The sequence below is a fragment of the Cucumis sativus genome, chromosome 5 (assembly GCF_000004075.3).
Source record: "Cucumis sativus cultivar 9930 chromosome 5, Cucumber_9930_V3, whole genome shotgun sequence".
NCBI lineage: Eukaryota > Viridiplantae > Streptophyta > Magnoliopsida > Cucurbitales > Cucurbitaceae > Cucumis > Cucumis sativus.
The window spans coordinates 28,554,467-28,580,919 of record NC_026659.2 but is presented as its reverse complement, the minus strand read 5'-3'; the positions used below and the strand labels follow the sequence as shown (position 1 = coordinate 28,580,919).

The following is a 26,453-nucleotide window of genomic DNA, read 5'->3' as shown; positions in this document are numbered from 1 at the left end:
GTACGTATCCTTCTTATTTATCTCTAAGAGACTATTTCTACGTGTAGTTAGAAGTTTGACTTTACATACAAAATTGAAAGTTTAAAGTTGAGAAGTCCAAATATTTTCTAAAATATTTCTTCTAACATTTTAACTGTTTTTTTTAATCTACTCTTAAGAATTTTTCATTAACACTTTCTTAAATGGACTTTTGGTAAATATTTTACAAAAGGGAAAGTAGTAAACAAATTTGAAATTTTAATCTACTATTAGGAATTTTTCATTAACACTTTCTTATGTGGGCTTTTTGTAAATATTTTACAAAAGGGGGAAGTAAGTAAACAAATTTGAAATTCTCAGCATGCTTTTGTTTTTATCTTGATATTGCCGGATGTTGGAAATCTTGATAAATTTATACGCCACGATAACCCGACAATATGAATAACTAGAACTATTTAATTCATACATTTTCTTTTTATCGGATGGGATTGAGTCTCGGATTGATTGAAAATTTTTTGTTCAACACAACCGAATCAATTAATAATATATATATTTATGTTATTGTTTATATTTTATTATTAAAAGATTTAGGTAAGTGGACTTTCACGCCTCACTTCAGGTTCACGCCGCGCCTCTATCATCTCTCGACTCACCCTCTCGTCCCATCCCACCTTCACGCCGTCGCCGGCGTCCATCTCCGATCGTCTCTCCCTCTCAGCTCATCTCCGCTCGCGCTCGGCTCTCCCTCTCAGTCTACCATCTTCCCTTGTTAGTGATTATTTATCTTAGCCAGAGGTCTTCTTCGATCCTGACCAATTTAATCATTTCTTCTTTTTTTTTTTATCTCCCGAACCTTTCTTAGCGGAAAGGGCTGTGAAATGCCTGACACGTGAAAAGGTTATTGTTAAAATAACTAATTCATTCAACAGGGTCGAGAGTGAGGTCGGATCGATCACGAGAAGAAAGCGCCAACGAATCTGAATTAGGCGGGAGAGGTTAGCAGAAGCGTAAAAGGATAAGCGTTTTTTATTTATTCTTTTGAGTAGGCTCCGAAGGAGGAGTCTTGGAATACTTGCAACGCACCGATATCCTGTAAGTCTCACCTATTCTAACCTCGAAACAGATAAAAGATAATACGAGAACTTTTTTTTCTTAAAATTTAGTGGATCTGTAGTTTTTGTGTGTTTTGAGTTTAAAATTTAGTAGGTCTGATTCGTATAAAACAAGTTTTTGTGTGTTGTTTAGAAGTACATTCTATTCAAGTATTGTCGACTATTTTAACATTAAGATTGCAAGTACAACCATATTATCATTTTTCTCACGTTCATTAAATTCAGGTTTTTCCATAGTTTGCACAATGACCAGCACTGAGGCAGGAATGGGTCAGTCTGCAGAACCGAAGAAGATTTCCTCTGCCAGCAATGCAACTCGGGCATCTCCATCCATGTTTAGAAGATGGGGAAGAAGACACCCATTTATCAGATATGGACTTCCAATGATCTCTCTCACTGTGCTTGGCGCGGTTGGTCTTGGTCATCTCTTGCAAGGAAGGTTAGTGGTTGGTCATACTGTTTGACGTTTAAGATTCAAACTGATTTTGTTGTCTTCTTTAGGAGTTCAGGATTTGTATTGTCCCAATGCAAACCTGTTTTATACCAATCAATGATGTTTACCGCTAAAATCATTGATTCTCAGAAAATAGACTCCTTGTAATCTATTATTATTACAAGGACATGCGAAAGGGTCTGACTTACCTTGGAAGTGTTCATTGAGTCCATGGGATCGATATTTGAGAAGTGAGGCTAAAATGCCTCCGAAAATGGAAATTTAGTGTAGTCCTTCAAACTTTATATATTCTCCACGATTTAGCCTACACATTTCTACGAGAATACTAGTTAGGGCCTTGGGGATATATGGGTAAGATTAGTATGATAAGTAAGAGCTATTGTGGGTAGTTAACTAGTGGTGTATCTTAGAGGTTGTGATTCATTTTGGTGAGCGTTTTCATATGTAACTTGTTCTTCGTATTTCTTTTAGTTTTATTGTTAGGTCGTATTACATCTATTACATCAACATCTTCGTTTCAGCCATCTGCACAGTAGTACTATAAAAGTACGAGTCAGAGAAATTTTCGGTAAAATAGTTAAATTATCAAGACCATATTAGTTAGTTGTAATGCTTCCTTCCATAGTTCCACTTCCATGTTTGCTTTTTATGTTGGCTTATATTCTTCCATATGATATTTTTTTTAAAAAAACACTTTGTTGAATCCGTATTGTAGTTCAGTAAAGATATTGCAAAGGTAAAAGATGATCAAGAATGGGAGATCACTGAGATGAGAGAAGCCCTATCAAGAACAGGACCTATTGATGCGTATAAGCCGAAAAATATATCACTAGAAGAAGAACTAAGGGTATAAATAGTGTTTCTCGTTGCAACTCATTTGTTGTTTGTTATTATTATCTGTGTGCGCGTCTGATTGTTGAGTTGATTTTCAGGCTTTACAACAAAAGGTAGACATTAACAACTATGAGTACAAGAGAATTCCAAAGCCCACTGACCGAACATCTTAAACATTTTGCTCTTCTTACTCAGCAGGCAGGTATTTAGTTTCCCCACTTGTGATGCAAATCTTGATTTAACTTTCAAAGATAATATTTGGAATCAATGCCAACTGCCAAAGCTAGGTCAAATTCCTTTTGAAAATTATGCCAATAAATAAACATCCTTTTCAAATCTCAGCAGAATGCTTCCTTTTTACTTTCTCAATTTGTTAATATTTTTGTAATACCATATCTAAGGTATTTTTTATGAGGTTAAACAGTGATTTTAAAATCACTTTTATTAGATTCAAAGTTAACCAAAATTTTCTGTTTGGTTTTAAAATTTTGAAGACCTGTTTTCATATCATCAAAATTGATTTTAAATCAAACTTGTAAGTGACATGAAAAGTGAAATTTATTTGGGTCATACTTGTTATTAGTTAGTTGTCTTTCATTGCCATTATTTTAAGTTTCAACTGAATACTTGAAATTGTTTTATATATATATATAACATTATTGATGGTTCACATAACGCTCAATTTTGTCTACAAAGGTTCTTATGCTTTTCAAGTATTAAGAAAGTCCTTGAAATTTCAATTTTGTATTTTATACTGAATTTACTATAAAATCAAATTTCTCAATGTTCTTAAGAGAAAAAAAAAAAGACTCACTATATGTTTTTTCTTTTATAAAAACAGCTAGAAATCATACTTTGTACATACAAAATTTTTTTTTTTTTTTTTGTGTCAATTCTTAAGCGGTTGTCCACATCATTTGTATATGAATCTTTCCGTTCTTGGAGTTGATTAGATTGTACTTCTCGTTTATTCTCCCATTGCTCACAACATCGGCCAGGTTTATTTCCACGTGTCCCAATGATTCCTACAATGTCCATATAATGGATCGTTCCAAATCCACATTGTTCAGAATAAATCAAAAGCTTGTTTTTAATCAAATTTTATACTTAGTCTTTGTTTAATTATTTTCAATCAAAATTGGTTAGAATGGTAATAATAATGATAATAGGTTTTACTAAATGTAGATGCAGATGGATTATTCTCAAATATAGAAAAACAATTACAAAATTCTATATTACTTATCTATTATGAAGATTAAGATAAGATTAATATTGATGGTTATATTTTGTTATATCTAAAAATATTTTCATAAGTTTTGTCCTATAAAATAATTTTTCTATTTGTAGCTAAAAAGAAAAAAGAAGAATTATTTTAGATGAGATAACTTGTGAAAATATTTACAAATATTAGGGTTATAATTGCATTATCTATGTATTTTTTTTGTTATTTTAATTAATTATAAGTACAATGTTAGAATTGGACCATACTGATATTTTAAGAGAAGATGATATGTTGGAGAAATGTCTATTTGTGTGTGTGAAATGATGTGGTTTACTCGTGTAAACCTATAATTTATTAAATGAAGTTCAAAATGTAAACCTATTATTTTTCATTTCAGTTCCGTTCAAGTATTCTATAAATGAAAAGAAAAAAAAAACATAGTCAAAATGTCAAATTAATAATAATAGGTTTTACTGAATATAGATTGGTTATTCTCAAATATAGCCAAACAAAACATTTACAAGTGTATTAACAAGGGATCAAGTTAAACTATTATTTGATTGATTTTGATACTTTACTATATTTAAAAATATTCTTATAAATGTTGTTCTTTAAAATAATTGTTTTCTAACCAAGGGTTTAAAAACCAACTTTTTAAAATAAATGTTAGAGAAATGTTTTGTGTGTGTGTGTGTGTGAAATGATGTGGTATACATGTGTTCAAGTATTCTAGAAACGAAAAATGAATGAAAGAAAAATATAAAAAAAAAAAAGCGTATTCGAAATTTCAAATTATTAAGGGAGAGTTGAAGAATGAAAAGTTTGTTTAGTGGGAGAGTACCTTTTGCAGAAAACTGAAGACGGTTCGTTTGCTCATAACTTCAATATGGATCTTCTCTCCAATTGGAGGCTCCTCCAACATAAATGGGAATTCTTCATTCCACAATGGGTCACGAGTTTTCTTCATCATCTACACAAACCACCAAATCAGTAGTAGAACAAATACCACACAATATATCATATCACAAAATTGAAAAATCCACCTTGGTTTTCTTCCTCTCTCCTCTGAAATGTATAACTGCATAAGGATTAGTGTGCTTCTCTCCCTCAACACCATGAGCTCCTTGAATCGTCACAGATAATACACCCGCTTCCTCCAATACCTCATTCTCCGCCTCCTTCACGTCACTGATTGAGTTTTCAAGATATTTCATGCTTTCTTCTCTTAAAGGTGTAAATAGAAGCTCCACCGTAAGTTTCCCTCTAGGCTTCTTGTTTTGGGTATCGTTTATATCCGTGTTCTTCACCAAATCAAGCACCAGCTCCTTGCTCTCGTACGGCGTTAGCAGCTTTAGAGGAACTAACTGCATTCCCAATCTATCATGTCCACCAACCTGCCCATTGTATGGGTAAAACAAAATAATATCAGGAGAGATCCAAAATTGGCTAAGTAGTATTAATTTTCAATCCTCACTCCACACTTCCTTTCTAAAAAGACTGCAAGAGTGAGAATATGATCACGATCTGATCATATTGAGATGGATGATCTGCTTCATATTATATATTTTTCTTCTAATATATTGTAAAAATGAAAAAGATAACAACTTCTGTAGGAGGAAAGGAGATTTAAGGATGTTATCGGAAAGTAAAAACGAAAAGGTGAGGGGTATTGTTGGCATTGCCTACTCGGGATAGTGGGAGGGAAATACCTTGTCCCAGTCATAGACTTGTAGATGAAGAACTTGCGACTTGGGATCATTCACGATAAGCTTGAACTTCTCATTCCACACAGGATTCAAGTTCCTCATTTTGATACTCGTTTTTTTTGCTGGTAGGCCCCCGCCACTGAGGCTAAGTTTGACGTATGGATCAGATGTTCCCAAGATATCCATTTTCAATAGTTTTGACGCTCGGACAACATTCACGTGCAATATGCCCACAGGCTTTCTTGTGGCCAACCTTTTCATAGAAAAACAATCAACTTTCTTCGGAACTATACTCGAGTGTAAAAAATCAATTATGTACTTGGAAGTAATTCATTCATCTTACATTGAAGGGTCGAGAATAGGAATTTCCAGAATCCGAGGCCAGAGGTAGAGGCTTGCAACTTGTTTCTTTATTGTCTCCTACACAAAAACACATAGAATTGGTCCAGTCATAATCATTCATCAATAAGCTTTCTTTTAATAATCAACTTTCATTTGTTTTCTACTTTTTAGGAGAATTTTAAAACCCCATTTCAATACTTTTTAAATACTGGTTTATGCTTCTGAAATTTGGGGGAAAAAATCAAATTGTTTAGTTGGTAAATATGAAACTCCTGTATAAGATTGGTAAGAAAATAAACATAAATATCAAAAACAAAAATCCAAAACTAAATGAAAATTGAAAATTTCAGTTTAGTTCAAGTGAAGCGAAGCACCTGAATAAATCGATAAAGGCCAGGTATAGACATAATGTCTCCTCCCATTATCTTCAATCCGAAGTCTATTTGTGGCTGGAGGCAACCAGCCAAAAACAAAGGAAGAGTTATTCTTCAAGCAACAAAACTGCCGATATTATTATCATGTTGAAGAAGCATTAAAAAAAAAAATAGCAGATATACTTGGAGTCGCATCTTTTTGCTTACTTTCTCCATTAAGGATGCTATAATATTGGCAAAACAAGGAAAAGTAGGCACAAGAGGCTTCAAAGCTAACCGTGGCGTTGCAAATAACTGAAGATCCACTATCTAAGAAAGAAGCACAGTAAACATTAGATGGAAAATCTCCTGTTATAAGATATACTTTTACGAACATTCATCGGCTAAAGGTTGTCATTGAGGTGTTTGACCTGAATTGTGATCCGGAGAGACAAGATATGCACCACTATTACTATGTTAGGATTGCCAGCCCATCTGATTGCTGGTTCCATCACTAGTTCATTCTCATTTGTTTCATACACTTTTAGACCTGAAATGTAGTAAAAGTATGTTCAAGAAATTTATTTATTTTTCTTAATTATTTAAAAATTTAGGCGCAAGAGATCATAAATCGCTCATCTCTACAGTTTCTCTTTAAACCATTTTGAAGCTACGTAGATGTTGTAAGACAATTGGCACTGGCTTCATATGGGAAAACTAACCATGCAATTTTGGTGGAAGAGTTCCAAGGCTTAGCTGATCAAGCTCAATAGCTTCTATTTGAAACTTCCCTATGTATTCTGAAAATATAGGTTTGGCAATGGCTCTTATACTACCACAAATCGCCTGTAAACTAAATATATTTTACATCCATGTTAATCAACAGAGAATAGACAAGTGTAAAAAGTGATGTTACCGTATCAAGGTAAGGCCACATGGCCGACAAAAACTTGTTTAACCAATCCACCTGAAATCAAATTTTGCAATGTAGATCAGTAAAATACAGAGTTCAAAACATCGATTAAAATTTAAAGCAACAGAAAAGAAAATGTTACGAACTCGATCGTAATCAGGGCTTTTCACCCACAGAGGAATTTCAGGCATTAATTCTTGCAAAGCAGTTGTGTCCAACTCACAGAGAGGCCTCGTAACTGGTTCCTGCAGTTGAGAGCACTTAGACAAACACGATTGTCTTATCTCGAGAAGCATGCAGAGATTCGGTTGTATTTTAACGTTTTTTATCAGTTAAGAGACATTTCGATTGTCTTAAATAATGAATTCATTCCGTTCGAGAGAGAGAATAAATTTAAAATTAGTCGCAGGTTATCAGCATATACACAGGAATCATTTATCGGTACTAAGACTATACAACTTCGAAATGAAGCAGAATGAATCAAAAACAAAACTGGAGAAACAGATCGATTCACCATTGCAAACAAGAACAAGGAAGAACCACGAAATCGATCACAGCAAGATGAAGTAGGAACAGTAAACTCAAATAAGAATATATTCAACACTCATTTCTCGATACGGTATAGAATATCGAAATGAAGAAAAAATGAATTACAAACAGAACAGAACAAACAGATCGACTTCACCAGTACAAACAATAACAAGGAAGAACCACGAAATCAATCACAGCAAGATGAAGTAAGAACAGTAAACTCAAACAAGAGATTATTCAAAACTCATTCCTGGATACAGTATAGAATATCGAAAAGAAGAAAAAACGAATTAAGAACAGAACAGAAGAAACAGATCGATTCACCAGAACACAAACAAGAACAAGGAAGAACCACAAAATCAATCCGAGTAAGATGAAGCCAGAACTGTAACTCAACAAGAGTATAGTATATACAGGAATCGTTTCTCGATACTATATAAAATATCGAAAAGAAGAAGATAAACTAATTTAGAATAAAATATGAGAAACAGATTGAATTCACCAGTGCAAGGAAGAAGAAGGAAATCAAAGAGAGTAAAATTAAGTAAGAAGTGTTACTACCTTAACATGTTTAGGGACGGAGTAGACGAAGATGAAGAATCCAGCCAAAAGTCCGAGAGGAAAACCGATTCCGAAGCCGAGAAATCCGAAGACGGTGCTGAAGAATCCCATTCGGATGGTAGAATGGGAGAAAAGAGACTTAGAATTGAAAGATTGATAGAAGAAGAAGAAGAAGAAGAAGAAGAAGAAGAAGAAGACGTTAGGTGGGAAAAGGATGAGTGAAAGGAAAATGATCCACTGAAAACGAAGACTGAGTTGGAGAAGTTGGTGTTTGTATAGAAGTAAAGACTGCTCGCTCTCCTAAAATTGCCGCTTCCCCTCCGTTTACGAACTTTGCCACGTAACTCCTAACTCCCTCTAATCATTTTCTTTGCCTTTTTCTCTATTTTGGCTCAAATTAAACTATATGAAATATACAACTTTCTTTTATAAAAAAATTTGTAATTTTGTGACAAATAGTAAGTAATTATAATCTATAACCATTTGTTTTAAAAAAAACTTTAAAACTTACAAATATAGACCAATCTAACAATAGACTCAATAGTTTATGAGTGATAGATCAATATTTGATATATGGTCTATTAGTGATAGATTTTAACCGATTTGGTTATATTTGTGATTTTTTTAAAATGTTGCTAGATTCTTAATTATTTGGAAAATTACATCAAATGACAAAAATATTTTTAAAAAACCATCTATGACACCTATTTTTTGGATATTGTCAATATGACAAAATTGGTGATATAAAACGACTATCGGACGGTAATAATAGAGTTCTCATTTTTACATTTTATAAAATAGAGAAACATGAACCTTATTATTATAAATTATTTTGTTACTTTTGCAAAAACAATTAATTATTTTGAATCTAATGGTTATATTTACACTATCCCAAATCCCAAAGTAATTTTAAACATTCAAAAGTTTCGAAATTTTCTTCACACTTTTAAAATTTGTTTAAAAATATGTTTGTTGTTAGTTTGGATGAGAACTTTTATTTTAAAATACATCTATTTAATATATGTGCAATCCAATTGTTATACTAATTAAATTGGGAAACAAAAGGTCAAATGTGTGTATCATTTATTACATATTTAAAATGGTATACTATTTAATTAAAAGGATTAAATGTATAAGTAATCACTCTATCGACCTATAATTTATTTAGTGGCCTATTGATTGGATTAGTAATCGAGTTAAAGTGTCAAATTTGAAAAATTAAAATTGTAATAGAATGCCTCGAAATCAGATTATAATTTTTGTATGTTTGTCTCCACACATTACTTTTCAATTCCTGATGGCTCACCAAGTTTGCTAGATATAAGAAATATATAAAAGAGCATTTACTATTTGTACGAATTAAATTAGGTTATTTTCTTAAAAGGATATGTTTAATTCCATGTCGAATTTAATGCAATCAAGACTAGATAAATGGAAAAGAATCGGAGTAGCAATTAATCAATGAATCTTGTTCGGTAAGATATTGACTCTTTCTGTGTATCAATTTAATATTTAAACTAATAATTGTATCAATTTAAACGGTGAAATTGTATCAATTTAAATCTCAAAATAATAATCGTATAAATTTAAAGCCTTCAAAAATACATAATTGTATCGATTTAAATTGTTGAATTTTATTTGGGCATACATATGAAAGTTGAGTATTTAAATTAATACATTTATCATTTACGAAAGTTCATGGATTTAGGATACAGTTACAAAGAATTGAGATTTAAATTGATTTAAAAAATTCAAAATTAAGAGTTTAAATTGATACAATTATTAGTTGTTTTTTCATATTTAAGGAATAAATATTTCAAAACAAAAATAAATTATTTATTTTTAAAAAATTAAACTTATAAAGTAAGTTTCAATATTTTATAAAGTGGTCTTCAACGACTACATCTACTTATTTAGAGTCTAAATTATGCAACTTAACCAAGAGGTCAAAGATGATTACTTTTTTCAAAAGTTATTTAATAGATTAGGTAAGCTAATTGGGTTTAGTTAGATAGATAAAATGAATATTTGTATGAATAATATTATCATTCTTGAACAAAACAACATTGTTTGATTGGTAGGTTTAGGTAAACTTTAATCTTGGATGAGATTTGTCTATAAACAAAACACAAAAACAAAAATAGTGATGATGTGTATCACTATAATTTTCCAATATTATAGAAATAAAATAAATAATTTTTTTGTAAATTTGTCGAGTAATTGACAGAATATTTACAATAAATTTTGTTTGTTTTTTAGTTGTTTTTATAGGAATGTTCATTGTTTTAATGCAAAAAAAAACTATTTTTTTTCCTCACATTATAACTGCATAGAAATAAATACATTTTTTGTCCCTAAATTTACAGTCATGTTTTTGGTCTATTCTTATATTTTAAATTTTAATTAAACCAAAACTTTGCTAAAAAAAGTTTAATATATGATTGCAAATTAAAGCAAATAATGTGTGAAAACTTTGAAGAATAAGTTATAGTAAACCAACATGTAAATATTGTAATAATATATTTTAAAATGTGAGAGTTATCCCAATACAAAGGAGAAGGAGAATCAAAGAATCAAATTCCTTTCGTGACTAAATTTTGTTCATAAAACCATAGGAATAATATAAATTCTTTTAATTAAAATAATACTAAAAAGACTATGACAAATTTACCCTTTTCGATTCACTTAAAACCAAACTCCGTCCTGAATCCGACCCATCGCCATCGCCTTTTAGTTTCTCTTCCTTCACTTCACCGATAATGGTGTCCGCCGCTCCCCATCCTCCTCCACCGCCCTCAACAGTTCCATTCCATTGTAGCGCTCCTTTGTTCACCCGAATCCGTCTCGCCGTCCCTTCCGATATCCCTCACATTCACAACCTCATCCACCAAATGGCCGTTTACCAACGCCTCACTCATCTCTTCTCCGCCACTCAATCTTCTCTCTCCGCCAATCTCTTCTCCTCTCCGCCGTTCCAATCTTTCACCGTTTTCATCCTCGAAGTATCCTCTATACCCTTCCCCCAAAACTCCCTTCATAACTCAAATCCTAATTACACCCCAGTTGTTGGAATTCTCGATTCTGAACCTCCCGTGGATGATCCGGGATCGGAAGATTTCAAAGCGGAAGATGAAAACGTTGTTGTTGCTGGATTCGTTCTGTTTTTTCCGAATTTTCCTTCGTTATTGGGGAAGCCTGGATTCTTTGTGGAGGCTATTGTAGTGAGGGATTGTTATCATCGGAGGAAGGACTTGGAGAGAATTTTGCTGTTGGCGGTAGTGAATCAGGCGGTGAAAATGGATTACTGTCAAGTGGAGAGGGCGTTGCTTGATCGGGATGTGAATGCGATTAAATTTTATGAAGAAATGGGTGCGCCAATCTTGGGGGAGTGGAGAATATGTAGAATCACCGGCGATGCTCTTAGAGTTCACAAAAATGCAAACGAAAGTTAATTCGCATTATCTACTAAGAAAGATAGGGATAGGACATATTCGAGTGGTCAAATAATAATAAAGTACATCTTATATATATATTATTTATTTATATGTATAGACTTACACATCAAAATCAACCAATTTTAGAGTATATATCAAGAGGAACTCAAGCATTCTTCTCAAATTTATACTCTTTATTAATATATATAAAACGAAATAACCATAAGGCTAATACTATTTGAGTAGTAAAATTGTCATTTAGCACGTTGAAGTCCTACTCTTTACATTTCTCTATGAACACACGGATGGATTTTAAGATTCCCATCAATCCTCATTTGACATTTTCTTTCCTTTTTATATATTATTAATTGGAAATGTTTGATAAGTTCAAATTGTATTAAATTATAAAATTTTAAGTAAAATTATAAAAAGATTACAAAATAGTAAATTTTACAATTTTTAACAAATTATATCTGGAAACTATATAGTTCGAATTCAAAATTTTATTATAATTCATAAATATTTTAATTTATTTTACTATTTTTATAATTGTTTCTAAATTTATAATATTTTAACTTAGAAATATGTAAATGCAAGTATTATCAAAATATTATAATATTATAAAGTAATTATAATAGATAGTAGGAATAATAATTAAGTATATAATAACCTTTTAAAATTTTTGCGACCAATATCTGCAATATAGTCTATGACATTTATTAAATTTTTACAGATTTTGTCATATTATTATATACTTAGTTATTTGGAATCTAACGGCCATATTTGCAACTATTTTTATTACAAATTTATAAATATTATTTCCAACTATGGATAAATTAAGCAAGTTAAAGATGTTAAACATCTAATTTTGCACGTTTACAATTTAACAAACTTAAAAGAATGTCAAATTGTAAACATTATTTAAAAATCAAATTATATTTTAATACCATCGATCGATTGAATAAAATATAGGAATTGTAAGTTTAATTAAAATAATAGAAACGAATAATATGGAAAGACAAATTTACCCTTTTAAACCGTTTAAAAGCAAATCGGACATAGGCCTCCAGACGTCGTTAACCGATTCTTTCGCTCCTTCGTCTTTCCCTTCACCGATAATGGCCGCCGCCGCTGCTCACCATCCAATCGGCCACCCTCTGTTTTCCAGAATCCGTCTCGCCGGCCCCTCCGATATCCCTCACATTCACAAACTCATCTACGAAATAGCCGTCTACGAACGCCACACTCACCTCTTCTCCGCCACCGAATCTTCTCTCTCCGCCCATCTCTTCTCCTATCCACCGTTCCAATCCTTTACCATTTTCATCCTCGAAGTATCCCATGAACCCTTCCCCGAAAACTCCCCTCATAACTCCAACGCTAATTACTCCCCTGTTGTTCGAATTGTATATTCCGAAGTCCCCGTGGACGATCCAGAACGGGAGATTTTCAAATCGGAAGATGAAAACGTTGTTGTTGCTGGATTTGTTCTGTTTTTCCCCAATTTCTCTGCCTTATTAGGGAAGCCTGGGTTCTTTGTGGAGTCTGTTGCAGTGAGGAAATGTTATCGGAGGAAGGGTTTGGGGAAAATGTTGCTGTCTGCGGTGGTTAATCAGGCGGTGGAAATGGATTATGGTCAAGTGGAGTTGGTAGTACTCGAAGGGAATGAGACTGCGATTAAGTTTTACGAAGAAATGGGTGCCCAGATTTTGACCGAGTGGAGAGTTTGTGATCTCACCGGCGATTCTCTTCGAGTTCTTCACACAAATGATTGTATTGATCATTATGGAGAATTATGAATTTAGTAATGTAAATCTTTAAAAGAAAAAACTATATACATAAATTATACGTATATTTAAATGTATTTATGAAAAACCAAATAAATAGCAAACTAACTTATAATATTTTTTACTTTACCAAAGTTTATGATTTTTCTTTTTTCTTTTTTTCGCTAACAATATAGTAAAGAATTCTTCCATAAAATCAAGGTTTAGAATATCTCTAGAAGATTTTAAAGAATATTTGAAGAAAATTACAAAAATAAATATTTAAAAATTAAGATCATATTAGTAAATAAATATTTTATTTTTTAAATCAATCAGATAAAGAGCGTTGAAATATCTATGCTTCTATCCACATGTCAAAAGTAAATTAAAAATATTATCAAATAACTTAATCTAAAGTTGAACAGAAAAAAATGGCTATTTTAATATGATTATTTCCTTTTTCATGTAAAGGAATTGTCAAAATCCAGTTGGACATTACTTTTTGAAAATATACATGTTTCAATTACTTGTAATTTTTTTTTTTTTTTTTTTGATGTTTTTTACTTTGATACCTTTAGTACTTCATTATCGTTTTAAAAAATAAAAAATTCGAATTTTGAATGTTAGGTTGATCAATTTAATTAAATATATATAAGATTAATTGATAAATTTTATTCATATCAAGCAAATCAATTTGGTAAGTATTATCCAAAGAAATTGTCAAAAAGATAAAAATTAACAAAATATTCCTCCCTCTTAACAAAAAAAAAAACCAATCAAAGATAAGTTAATTTTGATTTTAGTAGTTCTTTTTATGAAGCTTAAATTTCTTTTTTTCTTTTACATTTTTTCAAAATCCTAAACAATCACTTCATTTGTGACGTTCACTTCAAAATAATTAATAAATAGACCTAAACAAAATCACACCTCTAATATTGTTTTTGTAAAGAATATGGAAAATGAATTTTTATCTTAAATGATCAAATAAGAGCCCTTAATTTTTTTAAAAAATTATAGCAATTAATTTCACGTCATAATAAATTAACGATTTTTAAAAAAAAATAATAAAAATTTCAAAATATTTACAAACTATAGCAAATTCTATCACATATAGTTATTAATATGTTATAGTAATAGAATACTATCCGTTATAAAATTCAAAATTTTGTTATACTTTGTAAATATTTTAATTTATTTTGCTATTTTAAAAATGTATAAATTAATTACAAAATTAAAGAATGTGGATAGAAAAATTAGATGATTTTTTTGCTTAAATGACATTCGAGATATATTATTCTGACACTGCTGCATGATGACATCCAAAGATCCTACATGTCTAACCTATCTCTCTTTTTTCTTTTCCCATAATAGATATATATATATGAATTGAAAATTCATCTGATGGAGCCAAAATTTCTTATCATCGAACATGCTAGAGTTTGACGATTCCATTAAACCTATTTAAATTGCTTGATAGTTCAATCAACAACAATCTACTAAACAATTCAATAAACAATCCTAGCTCAATATAAGTGAATACACCCCCAAGAAGTAAAATATCACGCAAATTATTTATGAAGAACCTACCAAAGAAAAGAGAAAAGTTATGGTTTATAAAAACCTAATGTCTCTTGGGCATGGTAGTGGAGATCCTATCTCCCACACCATTTCTAATCACGACTTACCAATCATTTTCTATATGCTCCTTCTTGTTACTTAGTCTTTCTTACTTTAACATTTTATAAATTTATTTTATAAATTTCTTTCGATCGGTTAACATTTGTTGTTGACAAACAAGTTAGGTCAGCTTTTGCGTGTAAATTATAATTTCTTTTATATATTTGAATAAATCTATAAGTTTTGAAATTTACGATGGGATTCAATTTACAACAATCATTAAGTTTCCATTTTTATAAACAAATTTAGGAGTACTCGATGTTAGATATTTGGAAAAATGATTGGAGAGATAAAATATTATGGTAATGATCGAATAAAAATTTAAATAGTGTTTTAAGTCACGATATCTATTTTACGTGGATATCAATTCATAGTATAAAATATTTAAATGTTTTTAGTAGTAAATTGAAAACAATTAGGAACAATATAACCTAACCTAAGGTGGCTCTAAATTCACAAATAATAATACATAGTTAGAAATATCAAAGGTGGTGATTATAAAATAAGGTAGCTTACTTTTCAAATGAAGTATAATTGGGGATTTCAACCTAATGGAATATAAGGATAAAACAATTAAATTGCTCTATTTTTGTTTATAATATAATTTTGCAGTTAAGAATACCATATTTAAAATATGTTACATATTTTTTCCATTTTGTATACAAGGTAACAAGCAACACAAACTAACAAGAGAACCAACTATAGTTTGTTCATTCAATTGACTTAAAGTTTAATAAATAAAAATAATTTTATAGCTAATTTCATATTAAATTATCAATTGATGCATGAGTTTAAGTTATTAAATAAAATTGAAATTTAATATTATATTCTCTAACACCTTTTCTTTTTATTAATCGGTCGTATCACATGCGACATTTACTATGGTGCTTTCATACTATAATGTTAAAAAATTTGATTTTTCCTTATGATTAATAATTTATCGTTACTTTATGAAACTTTGGATAAAAAGATTTACTTGAAATGAGTGATTTTGAGTGACTCAGCGAATATACAGAAATTTCTAGATTGATAATAATTAAAAGTCAGTTTTACCCTTTGGAATTGCTTAAATCCAAATCCCTTATTCATCGTCTCTCAGTTACCTTCAATCGGACTGCTCGCCTCTTTCTGTTTCTCTATTTCACTGACAATGGCCGCCGCCGCTCCTCCGCCGCCACCCACCCCAACCCCGACTCCTCCCTCCACCGTCACAGCCGATTCATCTCCAATCGGTAACCCTCTATTCACCCGTATCCGTCTCGCCGCTCCCTCCGATGTCCCTCACATTCACAAGCTCATTTACCAAATGGCCGTCTTCGAACGCCTCACTCATCTCTTCTCTGCCACCGAAGCTTCTCTCTCTGCGCATCTCTTCTCCTCTACGCCGTTCCAATCCTTCACAGTTTTCATCCTTGAAGTTTCCACTAAACCCTTCCCCGAAAACTCCCCTCATAACTATAACCCTAATTACACCCCCGTCGCTCGGATCATCAATTCTGACCTCCCTGTGGACGATCCAGAACGGGAGATTTTCAAATCGGAAGATGAAAATGTCGTAGTTGCTGGATTTGTTCTGTTTTTCCCTAACTTCTCAACCTTCTTAGGGAAACCTGGTTTATATGTGGAGGATATATTCGTGAGAGAGTGTTATAGGAGGAAGGGGTTTGGGAAACTTTTGCTGTCGGCGGTGGCCAAACAGGCCGTGAAAATGAATTATGGTCGAGTGGAGTGGGTGGTACTTGACTGGAATGCTAATGCGATTCGATTTTACGAGGAAATGGGTGCTCAAATCTTACCGGAGTGGAGAATCTGCAGACTCACCGGCAAAACTCTTGAGGTTTATGGAGATGATATCTGACTTTGTTTCCCCTTTTCTTAGAGATGATGTCTGATCTTGTTTCCCCTTTTCTTGCTTTGATTACACTTGAAGAAACTGAAGAGAAATGTGGCTGATATGTTTTCCATTTGGATATCTACATATCTGCGTATGGTTTTAGACTTTTAGTTGAAGTTAATCACTGAAACGTTTCTTTTTCCAGTGGCTTTTGATCATGTTGTGTTTATCTTCTTCAGTTTTGATATGGGTTTCTCTCATTGTCTCTAATTTTACTTAGAAATGACCAATGAAAAGGTTCTATAATTGTGTGCTTTTCCTAGAGTCACTAAGTATCAAGGACGGAAGGCGTGCCAATACGACTAAGTTTAAGTTTGGCACCATGGAGAAGGCAATACATTGCATTTAGTAACCTTCTTTATTCTTGTTGCCTTCTTTTTGAAGGGTCGACGGAGTAATTTGGTGATCTCTTAATTTGTTGTCAATCCAATCTGCATTACTAATGTTGTTTTACTGACTCGAATTTTGAAAATAATGGATATTAACCTTGCATTGTGCTGCCTTCTTCCCTGACTCAACGTTCATCACCAACCAAAAACCTTTTGTGCTCATAATCTTAGCCAACTTCCAACCCTTGTGATTAGGGCTGGCTGAGCATGATAGATGCAAAACAAGACATTCGGTCGGAGATGAGAAGGTGTCTTCAGTTCGATCGATCGGAAATGAGGGTGTGTCTTCGGTTTGGTTGGAGATGAGGAAGCATCTTGACCAAAACCGAGCTAACTGAAGACCGTCCATTGGATGTGAGTAGGGGTTCGGTTGGATGTCAGTTTAGAAAAATTTCTAAACCAACTGACATTTTAGAACAATGCACAGTTTCAAATTGAACATTTACTAAACTTAGTAGGTTCCTCAAACAGTTTGGTCAAAAAAATGACTCTGATCAAGGATGTTCACTCGTATCGTGAACATGGGATTTATGTGAGGAAACACGAGGATTTGCTTTGCTTCCATTATTTGAAGAGCGGAGAGAATTTGAGCACAAGGATATCAGCAGAAGCAAATTAACATTGTTTAGAATCCATTTATTAGACATTAGTCCAACCATACATACATATATGGGTCTAGGCGATTTAGTCCCCTACCTTATATGATCATTTAGTACCTTTTCTAGTTTCCAAACTATAAACTTAGCTTTTAAGTTTTAAAATTGGTTATAAATTTTTTTAAATCTCCTGTTATTGAAGTTTGAGATTTGTTAGACAATTTTCTTAACTTGATAAACAAACGATGCATCATAATGAATCAACCTAAAAATTTGTAGGTATACCTTTGGTTGTGTTCTAATTTCTAGAGTTTAAAACAAAAAATCAATAGGTTCACCCGAATATTAAATTTTAATTTCAACTTCCAAATGTTATATCATAGCATGTTTAGGTCTATTTGATTTTGGGAAAAAAACTTCTTCAAAACCCAAATAGCTATTACAAGGATCAATTATTTTGATGTCTATTTGATTTTGGGAAAAAAACTTCTTCAAAACCCAAATAGCTATTACAAGGATCAATTAATTATCAAAATAATTTGAGGTAGTAGCTTGGTGATAGTCATTTGTGTTTGAAATATAAATTATTTTAGTTTGGGTTAGTTGCTTTAGTGAAAATTTGTTATTTTAAAATAATGTTGTGATTGTTGTGAAAACCAATTACCGAATCTTATATTAAAGTAGTGTGAAATTGTAGAAAATACAAGACACAACAGAGTTTGTGCTTTCAAAGTATATCTTTTTAAGAACTTTATGTAGGGCATATTTATTAGGTAATAAACCAATTGTCTATGACTTTTTTGTAAAGTATATGTGACTAAAAAGCATCTCACTCATTAAAATTATCGATAATTGCAACTAAAGAAAATTGCAATTATATATTTTGATCAATTAAATTTTGTTCATTTAGTAACGTCGACTTTAGCTGATATGTAGCAAATTTGATTTTAATTTATAGTGGTCAAGTTATAGTCTCCATGAATTTGAATTTGTGTAGAACACTGTGGATTGTGGAAAAACTGACACATTTTTCTAAGACATTATTTGGTGGAAAAGTTGAAGACAATAATTGGCCACACCCATTGAAAGGTTGAACTTTATTTTCCACTAAAAATATTGCTTTATAAAGAAACTAAATGATAAATATCTTTAAATTCTAAATTGGTTTTTATTCGAAATTTTCGAGATTAATGTATTTTGTTATTCAATATTGAATTTATGTTTTATTTAATACTATGAAGTATTGAATTAGTACAAAATCAAATTAATGATATGATTAAATCTAAATTTGATGTGATATTATTATTTGTTAGGTCAATTAAAAATCAACTCTCTGCTTACGAAAATTAGCTCAAATATATTACTTTTCAATTTCAATGATTGTATAAAACTAAACTTAAATTTTAGATGTTAAAGATGTTAGTTTAGAAGCCAATAGAAAGTTGATTTAAATTCTAAAATTAAAGATTTATCTCTGTTTAAATTGAATTAAGAAAAACATATTTGTGCAAGAAACTTATTTTTTAAAAATCACTTAAAATACAGGTAAAAATTTGTTTGGAATAGTTTTAAACTTTAATATATTTTAAAAATAATTTATTTTTTAAATTAAATACTTCAAAATGTAATTAACCTTTGATATTGGATTTTGATAGATAGCTTAATCACACCTATGGAATTTGGGATCTTAATCACCTTATGCTTTGATTTTTTTTTTTCAAGGAGTTAAAGGGAGAGTTCCGTTACAAATTAAATATAGTATACTCAATTCAATTTATTATATATATATATATATTGGAAGAATATAGGTTTAACTTATACACTATAAGCTATTTCATAGATCTGACATAGTGTAGAGGTCAATATCCATAATCAAAGTTGGATTAGTGGGAGAGGTTTGATTTATTACTATTAATCTTGCATTTATAATTAATAAATTAGAAACGTTGTATTTATGAGCATGTTGTATTTTTTTGGCTTACATCATCGATGATCTCACTTGTTACGTGTAAACTTCTCGAAATAATGGGTCCGTTCCGTTTTACAATTCAGTGCAGAATGTTCGTATTGGAATTTGTTGTTTTATTTGAAATTGTAAAAAATAGAAAATTAATAAAACATTATAAAATGATAAGTGTAATAAATTTGATTTTTTAATGAATGTAAATCTTTCTTTTTCTTCTTAATTTCAACTTTTTAATTATTGGACTTTATGCAAAAGGTTTAAAAGTATTATGGGTGGTTTCGTATTTTGGAATTTATTCCATTTTAATTGATACATATTTTAAAATTATTTAAATTTAGTTGTGGTATTTAAATTGATTTTAAAAAAATATTTTTCAAAAGACTCGTTCTTTCTGTTTTAAATATGTTTAAAAATCTATTTTGAATGGCTCAATCCTCCTAAATTTTAAATTAAATACTTCAAAATAAAATTAAAAGACATCAATAATCTCTCCAAATCAATTTTCATCCATTTTTTTTTGTTATTCTTAAATAATCTTTAAAACATGTACAAATAATTTAATAAACACATAAAATTTAAAATTTTGTAATTACACTTAAAATATGTCATTCTTTTAAATTTTTAATTGTGTCTAATAAATTTATACATATAACATTGGTTAAAGATTTTAATTGTCCATTTAGAATATTATTTTAATTTAACTAAATGAATGTCATAATGGAGTTGTTTATCCCTCCATTAATTCAATTAGGTTGAAATTGACCTCGACCATAAATGAGTAACGATCCATCAGTCAGGTTGATTTAATACTTATAAATACTTTTTTTTAAAATTCTTGATGTCAAACTTTTACAAACCAATCGACACTCTCTCGTTTCTGACTAATTGACTTTAGTTTGATAAGTCAGGTTTAATTTTTTAATCTATCATGTTCATCCCTAATTAATTGTCTTCTGAAGGCTCAGCGAACACTAATCACACCCACCAAATATACCATTACAACAACTTGTCATGTGATACACTTTAGTTTGTTTGCATTAAAAAAAACATACTCTCAAGTCTCTATATAATATTTTTATATTGTGGATATAGGTGGAAAATGCAACCAATTATTAATCTAAAAATTAGCTCATATTTTGTTTTGTTGTATTTTTTTATAATTAAGAAATAGATCGATCATTAATCAATTAATTAATTAACGACAAATTTCTCCTTATGAATTTGCCCACAACACCCGCGTGGAATTGCCGGAGAAGAAAATTCTCGTACGCATTTATCCTTCATTAATTAATCGATATAAGAACCGTTTCAATCATCCTACGATTTTGATCGCGTCTCCTCTGCTTCTTCTTCTTCGTCGTTTTTAGTTTCCTCTTCTCCGATCGACAGTGACATTACTCAAAATCTTCGAATCACGCCAAACCCTAATTTACTAATCCATCTGCATTTCCCCTTTCCAACCGCCCCATTTCCCCCACGCCGCCGTTCCCGCCTCCTTCTATGATTCTTCCCCCCAATTCTTCATTCTCTTTACGTTCTACAAGTCCCTATGTTTTCTGATTTTCAATTTTCGATTTCGTCACTCCGATGTGCAAGACTAAGAAGAGCACGGACGTGATCGACCCCGCTAGCCCTAGATCTTCTCGCCATCAACGAACCTCCAAAACCTACGCCTCTTCTTCCTATGCAGATCCTTCCAGTTCTCTCAATTTCACCAGCTACAATATCACCACCACCGATACTAAATCCAGCACTAAGGGTTCCTCTAAATCTTCCGCTTCTAGTCGGGCTTCGCTTGCTAGTCTCAAGGATTCCCTTCCTGATAATCCTCTCATTTACGAGTTCTCTGAGATTCGTTCTGCTACAAACAATTTCCTCTCTAAACCCTTCTCTTCCTCCTCCTCGTCATCTTCCTGGAGGTGCTCAATTAGGGGAAAAGACGTAATCGTCTTTCAGCGGAAATTGCTCCGCCCGATTGAACTGCTGGAGTTGAAGCATCAATTGTCTGTTATCTGCCGGAGCCATCATAACAGTTTGGTGAAGCTGCTTGGCGCGTCGATTTCGGGAAATTATATTTATATGGTGTATGATTTTATCGCCGGAGCAAGTCTGGCGGAATGTCTTAGGAATCCGAGAAACCCCAATTTTACCGTCCTCTCGACGTGGATTTCCCGGATGCAAATCGCTACCGATTTAGCGCACGGGCTTGATTACGTCCACCATTGTTCTGGTTTGAACTGCAAATTCATTCACAACCACATCAAGAGCTCCAGCATTGTAATCACGGAGGAAACCCTATCTGCGAAGATTTGCCACTTCGGCACCGCGGAGCTCTGCGGCGAGTTAGCAATGGCAGAGGAGGAGCGGGATGAAGAAGAAGGAGATGAATTAGAGATTACGACTTACAGGCGGCCGAAGCGATCGAACAGCAAGAAGATGAAATTGGAAGGGACGAGAGGATACATAGCGCCGGAGATGATGGCAAACGGAACGATGAGTCAGAAAATCGATGTTTATGCATTCGGAGTGGTGGTTCTCGAACTGATCTCCGGCAACGAGGCGTTGAAGTACATTTTCGATGAGGGGAATCGCGGCGGATACGTGAGAGTGAGTGTGATAGAGACGGCGAGAAAGGCGATGGAGAGTGGAATCGGGGGGATTCGGACATGGGTGGACCGAAGATTGAGGGACTCTTTTCCGGTGGAGGTGGCGGAGAAAATGGTGATTGTCGGGTTGGAATGTGTGGAAGAAGACCCTGATAAACGGCCGGATATGGGTCGGGTCGCTGGAAAAATTTCGAAGCTATTTCTTGAATCAAGCCGGTGGGCTGAAAGCATCGGGAAATCCGTCGACATGTCGGTTTCGCTTGCCCCTCGGTGAACGGTGATAGTGAAACGACACACACTGCCAGAGCATATATTTTTTCTCTCTTTTTTTTCCCCTCACATTTTCATAATTAATTGATTTTTATTATATTGCACATAAATATGATTTTGGTTTCTAGGTTGAGATTTCGGAAAAAATGATTTTTTTTAACATTAATATGTAAATACTTTTTTCCAACAAAATATATATATATTGAGATGAATTCTTTATAAATGCAGATGAATAAATGGGGTTCATTATAACGTTACATGTACAATATATAGTTTCTTGCAGTTGGTTATTGTATATATTCTTTCTTTGGGTTTTTGCTGGCATATATACTAAACAAACTAGATTAGATTCATCATTAACTAAACATGATCACAACATATGTTTGGTATCCCAATTGTACTAAAATATATATAATAAACTAATATGGATTTTAATATACTGGGATACCTGTATTTTAATACTAAGATAATTTAAACTAAAGGGGGAAAAAATTATTTATATCGCTGTCGACCAAGGAGTATTATAAAAATCATTAAAATACATACAACTAATATTTTATTTTCAAATTAATGTGAGCAATAAAGATATTTTTTAGTAAATAATTATTTAATATCCAGCCTTTGTAATAAAAGAAAAAGGAAAATAAAATGTAGTACGGGAAATTAGAACAGTACACAACTGTCATGACTCACGACATTCCATTCCAAATGTGTAACATAATTACAAAATTTGTTCTTGAATTTGTATAGTTTTCTTTAGTCTACAGTATGGTTTGAGTTTGCTTGTTTTTTTCTTTCTAAACTTAGTTTTTTACTTTAGAAGTCTCGGTTTAAGATAGATTTGGAAGTGGTTTTAAATTTTGTTCCATTCATTTGTTATATTTGTAAATAATTTTAATTTAAAAATAAAATATTTAAAATATTTAAAAAATTGTTTTAAATGAAAAAGCATATAACAGATTATTTTAATTTAAAAACAAAAAATTTAAAATATTAAAAAATTTGTTTTAAATGAAAAAACTTAAAAATATATTTACAATAGTTTGATAATTATTTTATTTAAAAAAATTCTAAATATTATTTCAATTCATTATTTCGGTGGTTTTAGGATGTTTACAAATGCCAAATTAAAAAAGAGTTATTTTTCTCATTTTTTACCTTAAAAAATTAACTAATGGAAAATATGAAAATTATGAGTAAATAAATGGATTTCTTTTCCTAAAAATAGGAAAATTTACTATCGAAAAAGTGTAAATATTTTATCAATATTTTTTTTTTTTGACGATTTCTCTTAATAAAGTTAGGAATAAAATAGTACAAATTTTAACCAAAAAAGTTAAAAATCAACTATTACAAAAAAGAGACTTAAAATTATGTGAAATGTTTTATAAGCAAAACATTTACTTTAGGGTATTTAATGCGAAATTATAAATCATGTGGAACTTGCGGAGGATCCCGCCGTTTTGGTATAAGTTACCTGCGACAGAAATCTGTTCTCTTTAACTCGGAGCTCCGTTCCCGGTCTTCCATGGCAGCGAGGCGGTTTCTCTCTCTCGCTTTTCGTCATCGGTTACAGACCTCTCCTTCGCTCGGTGAGCTTCCATTTCTCTTCTGTCAGTTAAAACCCTAATATCAGTCCATTTTTCTTACTCCTATCACCTATTTATCATCTGTTCCTGATTTGCTCTGATGCTTTGCTTCAAACTTTGGTCGTTCCGGAATCAACGGCACCTGTACAATTAATGGGTGATTTTGATTTTCTGTGTTCATAGGAATATCTTGTGTTGAGTTGGTAAAATTAGTGTTTTTTCTATTGTTTTCGACTTCTCAAAGACAATTAAGTGGAAGTTATGTGTATCTATGATCTAATTGGTTGAATATCATTGAAGAGTTCTCTCTATTGTTTTGTATGGTTTCTTTCTGATATATAAAATAGATTCATTTCTTTGGTTTAAATCACCACTGAACCCAAAAATTCTAGCGGATGGATAACAGTGAATTTAATTTTATATCAACGCTTAAAGCTAAACATATAGTTAGAAGGATATATGGGAAGAATTTTTTGCCCGTGTATTTCGTATTAATGCTCCAGTTCAAGTGGGGTTTGAACATACAAATCTCCTTAGTTATTGAGTTTTGAGCTTTGTAATAGACAATTTGAAATCTGGCTGATTTCACTATAGCAGTGAAACGAGGCTGTGTAAAAGGCTGCATTATAGTTTTGAAACAACTTGTGACGTTTCAAGTGCTAAAGTTTGAGGAAAGTTTCTTGTAGATTTACAAAATATTCTTGGATTCATTTCATTTGAATGTATTTAAACTCAGTAGAACTTCCCAGCTGATTGCCTTTTCTTGATGTTTATTATTTTGTACACAACCTTCATCTATCATTTATATTGTCTTATAAAAGTATTTTTTTAACAAACATCTCTCCATTTTATGATTACTTTTGCTCAAACTGCTAACAAGAACAATTTTGATGGCAGAAAGCACTTGCCCAATTCACTCATTTGCAAATTCATGGTTCTTGACTGGGCACAAATTTACGAGAAGAGAAAACCACACTGAGGCAACTCCAGCAATTGCTGAGGATTCTAAAGACAATGAAGACAATAAGTTGAGGCCTATTTCCGATTTGGGCAAACCCCTTCATGAAAACAAGGACGATACTTCTTCTGTGAAGTACTCTGTTCTCTCCAATTTAAAACCATCCCCTAGGCATGACCTTGCCATGATATTCACTTGCAAAGTCTGCGAGACAAGATCAATCAAGACAGTTTGCCGTGAATCATATGAGAAGGGTGTGGTGGTGGCACGTTGCGGTGGATGCAACAATTTACACCTGATTGCTGACCATCTTGGTTGGTTTGGCGAGCCTGGCAGTGTGGAAGACTTCCTGGCTGCTCGTGGTGAGGAAGTTCGCAAAGGTTCTCTCGATTCACTAAGCTTAACTCTTGAAGATTTGGCTGGAAAGACATCCTGAAACGGTTTTGGTTTCTCTGGTTTGAAATTAGAAGCTACTTTCTATATTCGATGTTCGGATAAAAGATATTTCAAGGTTAGTTTTTGCTGTGAAATTGATAAGAAAGAGCACCTGCTGGGAGAAGTTCGGGGATTTGGGGCTGCCTGAAGTACGTACTGCTCCCTTTAAGGTGTGTTTTCATTTTTTCAAACCAATGTTACTCATCTTTAATACCAAATGTTTGGCGCACAAGAAAAACGAAGAAGCTACCAATTATCTGAACTGTTCATCTTTTCGTTGGTCCTCTGTGAAATCATCACCAAACTCGAAATCCTAAGCCGTTTTTTTTTTTTTATCAATATCATTGATTTTAGTTTATAAAGTTTAAGAATATAAACATTACTTCTTTGTATAAACATTTTTATTTGTTAGCAACACTTTCTATCCATGTTTTCCTTTTAATAACCATACTTTCAAGTTTTAACATTATCATTGTTATTCAATATGATAGTGTTTTTTTTTTTTTAACATACAGAATTCAATCAAACAACTCGGATGACCGTCACAATGGGCTATATAGATGACTGCAGATGTCTTTGAATATATCTATTATATAAGCAATTTGTGTAATATTTGTGAAAGTCAATACTGTTCTAAGTTTGGCTTTAATTAGAAGAAGAAAACAGGCATTTACTCTTCCTGAGGCTTATATATTCATATGTTATCTAAATGAATATATATAATTCTTATTTTAACATAATTGCTATTTAGTATTTACTACATTGCACTATTAAAATTAGTTAATTATTCACCTGACGTCACTCAAGCAATTGGAAGATTAGATTAAGTACTTCGGGAAAAAGTCAAGGATTTAAAGGATGCTGTG

At 31.9% G+C, this 26,453-nt stretch overlaps 7 protein-coding genes across 17 annotated transcripts; 6 read left to right on the top strand and 1 right to left on the bottom strand.

Annotated features, from left to right (window-relative positions):
* The first annotated feature begins 555 nt into the window (after positions 1-555).
* LOC101208712 lies at positions 556-2,741 on the top strand. 4 transcript variants are annotated; one of them, XM_004142390.3, is made up of 5 exons: positions 556-774; positions 909-1,071; positions 1,317-1,530; positions 2,266-2,392; positions 2,478-2,741. In XM_004142390.3, the coding sequence occupies exons 3-5, from the start codon at positions 1,337-1,339 to the stop codon at positions 2,550-2,552; spliced, it is 396 nt and encodes a 131-aa protein (XP_004142438.1). In that variant the 5' UTR covers positions 556-774; positions 909-1,071; positions 1,317-1,336; the 3' UTR covers positions 2,553-2,741. The 4 variants fall into 4 exon arrangements, with proteins under 4 accessions (XP_004142438.1, XP_004142437.1, XP_031742066.1 ...); XM_004142389.3 differs by having other exon boundaries at positions 565-747; XM_031886206.1 differs by having other exon boundaries at positions 565-774; positions 1,329-1,530.
* Positions 2,742-3,174: 433 nt separating this feature from the next.
* LOC101220121 (synaptotagmin-3) lies at positions 3,175-8,353 on the bottom strand. 7 transcript variants are annotated; one of them, XM_031886199.1, is made up of 12 exons: positions 8,008-8,353; positions 7,062-7,160; positions 6,919-6,969; positions 6,725-6,848; positions 6,434-6,552; positions 6,207-6,332; positions 6,024-6,098; positions 5,651-5,727; positions 5,311-5,560; positions 4,645-4,995; positions 4,443-4,571; positions 3,175-3,404 (listed from the first exon to the last, which is right to left on the bottom strand). In XM_031886199.1, exons 1-12 carry the CDS (start codon positions 8,116-8,118, stop codon positions 3,276-3,278), a joined length of 1,641 nt encoding a protein of 546 aa, XP_031742059.1. In that variant the 5' UTR covers positions 8,119-8,353; the 3' UTR covers positions 3,175-3,275. The 7 variants fall into 7 exon arrangements, with proteins under 7 accessions (XP_031742059.1, XP_004142398.1, XP_031742060.1 ...); XM_004142350.3 differs by having other exon boundaries at positions 6,231-6,332; positions 8,008-8,351; XM_031886200.1 differs by having other exon boundaries at positions 7,062-7,153; positions 8,008-8,351.
* Positions 8,354-10,655: 2,302 nt separating this feature from the next.
* On the top strand, positions 10,656-11,692 carry LOC101202845 (probable acetyltransferase NATA1-like). Its single transcript, XM_004142445.3, has one exon. The coding sequence runs from the start codon at positions 10,767-10,769 to the stop codon at positions 11,457-11,459; it is 693 nt and encodes a 230-aa protein (XP_004142493.1). The 5' UTR covers positions 10,656-10,766; the 3' UTR covers positions 11,460-11,692.
* Positions 11,693-12,487: 795 nt separating this feature from the next.
* Positions 12,488-13,345, top strand: LOC101207986 (probable acetyltransferase NATA1-like). The gene has a single exon (XM_004142386.3). The coding sequence runs from the start codon at positions 12,560-12,562 to the stop codon at positions 13,238-13,240; it is 681 nt and encodes a 226-aa protein (XP_004142434.1). The 5' UTR covers positions 12,488-12,559; the 3' UTR covers positions 13,241-13,345.
* Positions 13,346-15,966: 2,621 nt separating this feature from the next.
* Positions 15,967-16,947, top strand: LOC101208229 (probable acetyltransferase NATA1-like). Its single transcript, XM_004142387.3, has one exon. The coding sequence runs from the start codon at positions 16,035-16,037 to the stop codon at positions 16,740-16,742; it is 708 nt and encodes a 235-aa protein (XP_004142435.1). The 5' UTR covers positions 15,967-16,034; the 3' UTR covers positions 16,743-16,947.
* A 3,996-nt stretch (positions 16,948-20,943) lies between these two features.
* On the top strand, positions 20,944-22,902 carry LOC101206289 (lysM domain receptor-like kinase 3). The gene has a single exon (XM_004142379.3). It carries the CDS (start codon positions 21,317-21,319, stop codon positions 22,607-22,609), a length of 1,293 nt encoding a protein of 430 aa, XP_004142427.1. The 5' UTR covers positions 20,944-21,316; the 3' UTR covers positions 22,610-22,902.
* Positions 22,903-24,005: 1,103 nt separating this feature from the next.
* LOC101207740 lies at positions 24,006-26,333 on the top strand. 2 transcript variants are annotated; one of them, XR_004216406.1, is made up of 3 exons: positions 24,006-24,197; positions 25,092-25,757; positions 26,103-26,333. XR_004216406.1 is itself a non-coding variant. In XM_004142385.3 (2 exons), exons 1-2 carry the CDS (start codon positions 24,023-24,025, stop codon positions 25,586-25,588), a joined length of 672 nt encoding a protein of 223 aa, XP_004142433.2. In that variant the 5' UTR covers positions 24,006-24,022; the 3' UTR covers positions 25,589-25,945. The 2 variants fall into 2 exon arrangements, 1 of the variants encoding a protein (XP_004142433.2); XM_004142385.3 differs by lacking the exon at positions 26,103-26,333 and having other exon boundaries at positions 25,092-25,945.
* Positions 26,334-26,453: the final 120 nt, after the last annotated feature.

Excerpts from the sequence above, each read along its gene's own strand:
- LOC101220121 (XM_031886199.1), bottom strand. The coding sequence starts at position 8,118 with ATGGGATTCTTCAGCACCGTCTTCGGATTTCTCGGCTTCGGAATCGGT. Across the intron at positions 4,996-5,310 it reads AAGTCTATGACTGGGACAAG|GTTGGTGGACATGATAGATT; the intron begins GTATTTCCCTCC and ends TACAATGGGCAG. Across the intron at positions 4,572-4,644 it reads GAGAGAGGAAGAAAACCAAG|ATGATGAAGAAAACTCGTGA; the intron begins GTGGATTTTTCA and ends TGGTTTGTGTAG.
- LOC101208229 (XM_004142387.3), top strand. The coding sequence starts at position 16,035 with ATGGCCGCCGCCGCTCCTCCGCCGCCACCCACCCCAACCCCGACTCCT.
- LOC101202845 (XM_004142445.3), top strand. The coding sequence starts at position 10,767 with ATGGTGTCCGCCGCTCCCCATCCTCCTCCACCGCCCTCAACAGTTCCA.
- LOC101207740 (XM_004142385.3), top strand. The coding sequence starts at position 24,023 with ATGCGAAATTATAAATCATGTGGAACTTGCGGAGGATCCCGCCGTTTT. Across the intron at positions 24,198-25,091 it reads ACAGACCTCTCCTTCGCTCG|AAAGCACTTGCCCAATTCAC; the intron begins GTGAGCTTCCAT and ends TTTTGATGGCAG.
- LOC101208712 (XM_004142390.3), top strand. The coding sequence starts at position 1,337 with ATGACCAGCACTGAGGCAGGAATGGGTCAGTCTGCAGAACCGAAGAAG. Across the intron at positions 1,531-2,265 it reads GGTCATCTCTTGCAAGGAAG|TAAAGATATTGCAAAGGTAA; the intron begins GTTAGTGGTTGG and ends ATTGTAGTTCAG. Across the intron at positions 2,393-2,477 it reads CACTAGAAGAAGAACTAAGG|GCTTTACAACAAAAGGTAGA; the intron begins GTATAAATAGTG and ends GTTGATTTTCAG.
- LOC101206289 (XM_004142379.3), top strand. The coding sequence starts at position 21,317 with ATGTGCAAGACTAAGAAGAGCACGGACGTGATCGACCCCGCTAGCCCT.
- LOC101207986 (XM_004142386.3), top strand. The coding sequence starts at position 12,560 with ATGGCCGCCGCCGCTGCTCACCATCCAATCGGCCACCCTCTGTTTTCC.